Genomic DNA, 6,648 nt, shown 5'->3' on the forward strand with positions numbered 1-6,648 from the left:
CTGTTTGGTATGATTGATTAATCATACACCTGACTATAATCCCACTTTGCATCATTTTTTCCACATTTGCCTAAAACTTGATGAAGGCCAGAGAGTGACAAAACACATTGGCAGCAGACTTTACCAGCCTATGATGAACTTTATGAGAACTGGATAAGATTAAAAAAAAAATATATATATATATATATATATAGAATATATATTTTATACATATATATATATATATATATATATATATATTTTTTTTTATTTGAAGATTTAAAATCTCATGATAATATATTTCATCTATATTCTGATTTTATACCCATTTTTATCAAGTTTTGTTTTATCTCTATTTTTATTTTTCTATTTATCCATCTAAGAGGGGTATTCAATATGAAACGTAATCTTTGCTGTCGAAGTTTACGCTGCATATCGGAGATTTTCCTGGGATAAAGTATCGGGCGCGCGCCCGGTTTATACCCGTATTCAATATGAAAACTACGAAAACGGGACCCGGTGAAGTAGGATCGGTGAAATAAAACAAAATTTACCTGGAATAAATTGTAGGACCCCCCTAAAGCTGTAAAAACATGTGGGATCACTATGGGTACCCCCGTTTTGCCTGCAAATGAAAGTCAGGGATTTAAATAGCTGCAGCAGGTGTTTTTTTCCCGACATTGAAGAAGTGATGCAGAAGACCACTTTGGTTATTTTTTTTTTTTTTTTAAGTGGTCCCATCAAATTTGGGGTACATGAAAATGGGTACTAGCATATTTTTATGTCCCTAAAGTAATTTTTTTAAAAATTCTGCAACTATGCACCTGCCGCTAATAATCTATTCTAGAATACACCTGCCGCTAATAATCTATTCTAGAAAACACCTGCCGCTATTAATCTATTCTAGAATACACCTGCCGCTATTAATCTATTCTAGAATACACCTGCCGCATACTTGCAGAATAGCCCTGAACCTATTTCCCTAGTTTTAAACAATAGTTTCCCATTTTTTTTTTTTCACCCCAATTTTTTAATTAATTTTTTGGGGTGTCCCTAATTTTTTTTTTTAACTTTTTCTGACACAGTTATTTTTAAAATGTCATTCCCAGTGGTGCAGGCTATTTTTTTTTTTAAGCCTGCACCCTAAACCCCAATTCTGCACTTTTTTTCGCCACCTGTTCAGTGAAAAGTTATCCCCGTTTTTTTTCAAAGACTTTTTGAACCTGCGAAAAGTCTTTGAAATTGAATACGGTGTAAAACCAAAACCTGCGATAATGACGTCATCGGTGCGAAAACATCGCAAAAACAGAGTTTTCGTTCCATATTGAATACCCCTATATGTATATTCAGTGAAATTTGTCTATGAAAATGGATATAATACATGTATGTTTTTTTTTAACTATACCAGACGTTATTTTGTTGTCATTTTCTATTTAAGCACAGACACTTTATTTTGGTATACACTTGATATCCTTCCCTGCCACCTCTGATGATGAGCGGTACCAGCAATTGTCCCCCTGAGTCAGATAAAGAATAAGCCAGGCTTAACGCGTTTCAGACCACACCGGATCCTTTGTCAGACGGATTGTTCGAGGAAGGGGGGCCCCAAATCGGTGTCTTGCTTAGGGCCCCATGATGTTTAAATCCGACTCTGCTCGCCAGTGTGGGTCTTTATGCGCAGCGACAGCCTCCACTCCACCTCCTCTGTGGCACCTCAGCAAGGCGGACCCTGGCAGCTGGGCGTCCCTCTGCTCTCACAGGAGGTGGTCCTGTGACAGTATTCCTGGGGACCTCAGCTGCCATTTGGCGGGCAGGTATGGCGTTACAGGGCAGATAGTGCCTTATAGCCCCTCCTAGGTGGACATTTCTCTCTCGTCTCCACGCCCAGTGGTCGTCCCCTCTCATCACCTAGGTAAAAACATTAAAAATGAAAATTATAATTCAACTTGTCAGGGACATAGGGGTTTAGTCATCATTACATAATTATCAATGGTGATAATATCGGGAGAATGAGGCTGAGATTTTCGTTCTTGACCAACAGATCGGATAATGGAAAGAATGCGTTTCTGGATGTTTTCTAACCATTTTAACTGTAAAACGCTAACGCGATCGTTCATACACACTATAACATAAATCAGGCCGATCACCCGATTATTGACAAATCGCCCCAATAATTATATAGTATGTAGATAACATTACTCCCATTGTGATCCATGACATTCTCACCCATCAACTTAATCTACTACATTACTCACCTCTTCCAGCTGTTCTGGAGACACGTATGTGCGGCGCTGGATCCTGGCCCAAAATGCATCTTTTTTCTTCCGGAAGAACCATAATGGATACACCCAAGAAATGTCATCGTACATTCTTATATAGAACAGTTCATCTTCTTCCATTTGATTGGCCAGAAAGCTACAGAAACAGAAGAACACAGTAATAATAAGCATCACATCTGCAAACATGTCTAAATTACCAGTATTACAGAGGACCTACCATGTATTCCACAGATCCTTGTATGCCAAGTACAAGGCTATGGATAGACTGTGGTGTGGAAGGGTAGAGCCCTTCTCTGGGCATAATGGTGTAAAGGGCCTCTCTTTACTGAACACAATTTAGTAATGAAATTTCCATAGATCATTTCCTCTCCAGCTATTATATCATTTATCAACTATCCAAAACGATTCCTAATTTGTTAGCGCCATCTCAGGATGGCAGTAACAGAAAGAATCATCTTGATCTTTTTAAAAGAATGGGTGTATCGTTCCTCCCCCAGAAATAAATAGTATTTTTGGGGATAATGTATTTTTACATTACTCTGTCAGGTATATTGATGACCTGGCCATGTACATACTCAGAGGAGAACGGAGGTCTCTAGAGTGATAACTAACTTTTATTGCTATGGATTGTTTTCTCCATGGCAGCTGGGTATTGGTGCTCACCTGCCATGGTGATAAATCACTGTTGAATCACTGTGATACGTACACTTATATTGCCACGATAATCAGTGATAAAAGATTAGACTGGTCAGTACATTGCTGTGTCCTGATGTTACACTGATAGCTACGGTATAATTTGTGATGTTTAGTTTGAACAAACAAAACTTTATTGTCTGGAAGTGCAGTACATTATATATAGATGAGTAAATGATCCCTGACTTGGTTAGTTAGTTCTTCTGGAAGAGTTTGCATTCCGGTCTCATCTGATTAAATCAATGAGTTCAAATACTTACAGTGCGCAGTAAAAGTTGCCGACGGTGTATTCATCCACAGTGAGACCGGCCCTCGTGAAATAGATGAGAGCCATCGCCAGTAAGTACTAGAATAGAAATACCAAATACATTATTAGATGGAGAAATGCGTGTATACATACACCAGCAGTACTATTGTCCATTGTTGGGAATAAAATTGGTAACATGGTTATGAGAATTGGGAGCGTAGTTTTGGAGGATCTAAATGTGGTCTAGTAGTGTCCACTATTGGATTTGTTTGGCAGAGTGCTGACCACCAAGGAGGGCACATTATAATTTTGAGGGGCAACATTTTGGGCGCGATGCTCTGCTAAATCTGAAACATATAGTTATTGATGTGCATTTAAATATGTACATAGAACCACTGCTTATTATATAAACCCTTTTATAATTCTATTCAGTAATTAATAATATGCCACACAATAGCGCCCCCACCAATTCATAATATGTCACACAATAGTGCCCTCACCAATTCATAATATGCCACACAATAGTGCCCCCACCAATTCATAATATGCCACTCAATAGTACCCTCACCAATTCATAATATGTCACACAATAGTACCCTCACCAATTCATAATATGCCACACAATAGTGCCCCCACCAATTCATAATATGCCACACAATAGTGCCCTCACCAATTCATATTATAGGGCATTTTTATAAAACTCCGCATTTATTAACGCTCACGACTTTCAAATGAAGTAATGTAGGTAAGTAAGTGTATGAGTACGATGCAGATAAATCGGTGGTGGTTCTATAATGGGCACAGGTCATCGTAACTTTCTGGCAAGGTATTGGGAAAGATGGAGACTCCACAACAGATAGCAAAGACTCGGTCACTGTGCCAGATACATTGCTGGAAAGATGGCCGTACAGCCAGGAGCAAGTATGGGGAGGGGCACTACATGGGCACAACCACAGCCCACACTGGTATGGGGGGGGTACTTTACTATGAGAGCCCCCTCATCTCTTAGCATGCCTCTGTGATAACCTTACACACAATGATCCTTATGTCAGAAGAGACAGTCATTGGTATATGTTGGGAAGTACATTACTGGGAGCGACATGGGGAACTTCCATAATGAGAGATAAAGCAAACACTAAAACATATGAAGTTGGAATCCCCTATAAAGTGCTGTATAGTGAGAGAAGTACTGGCTAATAATAATAAGGAAATACCTTGTCAGACATCCTCATTTTCTTATCCCTCCTGAGAAAACGCTGGATTGTAGGTAATTCTGAAATGAAAAGCATGAAATGTAATAATATTGCAGGATATAGTGGGGAAAATGACAGAATTTCATTGGTTGATAGGTAACTGCCTTTCTACATAGCTACCCATATAATAGTATTCATTATGCTATACATGTAATACAGAAAGTAATGTAACATAGAAACAAAACTTTGTAAGTGAATTTTGTCTTATTACAGTTAAAATCTTCTTGTGCTGGGAGGAGCTTACTCTGCCACCATGCTTTATAGGGGTTTTACCGAATGCTTTGTACCCATTGTGCTGGGAGGAGCTTACTCTGCCACCATGCTTTATAGGGGTTTGCTGAATGCTTTGCACCCATTGTGCTGGGAGGAGCTTACTCTGCCACCATGCTTTATAGGGGTTTTACCGAATGCTTTGTACCCATTGTGCTGGGATGGGCTTACTCTGCCACCATGCTTTATAGGGGTTTGCTTAATGCTTTGTACCCATTGTGCTGGGATGAGCTTACTCTGCCACCATGCTTTATAGGGGTTTGCTGAATGCTTTGTACCCATTGTGCTGGGATGAGCTTACTCTGCCACCATGCTTTATAGGGGTTTGCTTAATGCTTTGTACCCATTGTGCTGGGATGAGCTTACTCTGCCACCATGCTTTATAGGGGTTTGCTGAATGCTTTGTACCCATTGTGCTGGGAGGAGCTTACTCTGCCACCATGCTTTATAGGGGTTTGCTGAATGCTTTGTACCCATTGTGCTGGGAGGAGCTTACTCTGCCACCATGCTTTATAGGGGTTTGCTGAATGCTTTGCACCCATTGTGATGGGATGAGCTTACTCTGCCACCATGCTTTATAGGGGTTTGCTGAATGCTTTGCACACATTGTGCTGGTATGGGCTTACTCTGCCACCATGCTTTATAGGGGTTTGCTGAATGCTTTGCACCCATTGTGCTGTGAGGAGCTTACTCTGCCACCATGCTTTATAGGGGTTTTACCGAATGCTTTGTACCCATTGTGCTGGGAGGAGCTTACTCTGCCACCATGCTTTATAGGGGTTTTACCGAATGCTTTGTACCCATTGTGCTGGGAGGAGCTTACTCTGCCACCATGCTTTATAGGGGTTTGCTGAATGCTTTGTACCCATTGTGCTGGGATGAGCTTACTCTGCCACCATGCTTTATAGGGGTTTTACTGAATGCTTTGTACCCATTGTGCTGGGAGGAGCTTACTCTGCCACCATGCTTTATAGGGGTTTGCTGAATGCTTTGTACCCATTGTGCTGGGAGGGGCTTACTCTGCCACCATGCTTTATAGGGTTTGCTGAATGCTTTGCACCCATTGTGCTGGGATGAGCTTACTCTGCCACCATGCTTTATAGGGGTTTGCTGAATGCTTTGTACCCATTGTGCTGGGATGAGCTTACTCTGCCACCATGCTTTATAGGGGTTTGCTGAATGCTTTGTACCCCTTGTGCTGGGAGGAGCTTACTCTGCCACCATGCTTTATAGGGGTTTGCTGAATGCTTTGCACCCATTGTGCTGGGAGGAGCTTACTCTGCCACCATGCTTTATAGGGGTTTTACCGAATGCTTTGTACCCAGTGTGCTGGGATGAGCTTACTCTGCCACCATGCTTTATAGGGGTTTTACCGAATGCTTTGTACCCATTGTGCTGGGATGGGCTTACTCTGCCACCATGCTTTATAGGGGTTTGCTGAATGCTTTGTACCCATTGTGCTGGGAGGAGCTTACTCTGCCACCATGCTTTATAGGGGTTTTACCGAATGCTTTGTACCCATTGTGCTGGGATGGGCTTACTCTGCCACCATGCTTTATAGGGGTTTGCTGAATGCTTTGCACACATTGTGCTGGTATGGGCTTACTCTGCCACCATGCTTTATAGGGGTTTGCTTAATGCTTTGTACCCATTGTGCTGGGATGAGCTTACTCTGCCACCATGCTTTATAGGGGTTTGCTGAATGCTTTGTACCCATTGTGCTGGGATGAGCTTACTCTGCCACCATGCTTTATAGGGGTTTGCTTAATGCTTTGTACCCATTGTGCTGGGATGAGCTTACTCTGCCACCATGCTTTATAGGGGTTTGCTGAATGCTTTGTACCCATTGTGCTGGGAGGAGCTTACTCTGCCACCATGCTTTATAGGGGTTTGCTGAATGCTTTGTACCCATTGTGCTGGGAGGAGC

General features: G+C 41.5%; 1 protein-coding gene across 1 annotated transcript; it reads right to left on the reverse strand.

The window, feature by feature from the left end:
* Window positions 1-1,650: 1,650 nt before the first annotated feature.
* On the reverse strand, window positions 1,651-4,430 carry LOC148430850 (speedy protein 1-A-like). Its single transcript, XM_088466417.1, has 4 exons — window positions 4,413-4,430; window positions 3,212-3,297; window positions 2,235-2,394; window positions 1,651-1,887 (listed from the first exon to the last, which is right to left on the reverse strand). Exons 1-4 carry the CDS (start codon window positions 4,428-4,430, stop codon window positions 1,651-1,653), a joined length of 501 nt encoding a protein of 166 aa, XP_088322543.1.
* Between the last annotated feature and the right edge of the window lie 2,218 nt (window positions 4,431-6,648).

This window comes from Taudactylus pleione, unplaced genomic scaffold (assembly GCF_031769625.1).
Source record: "Taudactylus pleione unplaced genomic scaffold, aTauple2 ptg003113l, whole genome shotgun sequence".
Classification (NCBI taxonomy): Eukaryota; Metazoa; Chordata; class Amphibia; order Anura; family Myobatrachidae; genus Taudactylus; species Taudactylus pleione.

Bases quoted from the DNA above. Each gene is read 5' to 3' on its own strand.
- LOC148430850 (XM_088466417.1), bottom strand. The intron at 2,395-3,211 runs GTAAGTATTTGA...CTGTTTCTGTAG, and splicing joins GGCAACTTTTACTGCGCACT to CTTTCTGGCCAATCAAATGG. The intron at 1,888-2,234 runs GTGAGTAATGTA...GTTTTTACCTAG, and splicing joins CTCCAGAACAGCTGGAAGAG to GTGATGAGAGGGGACGACCA.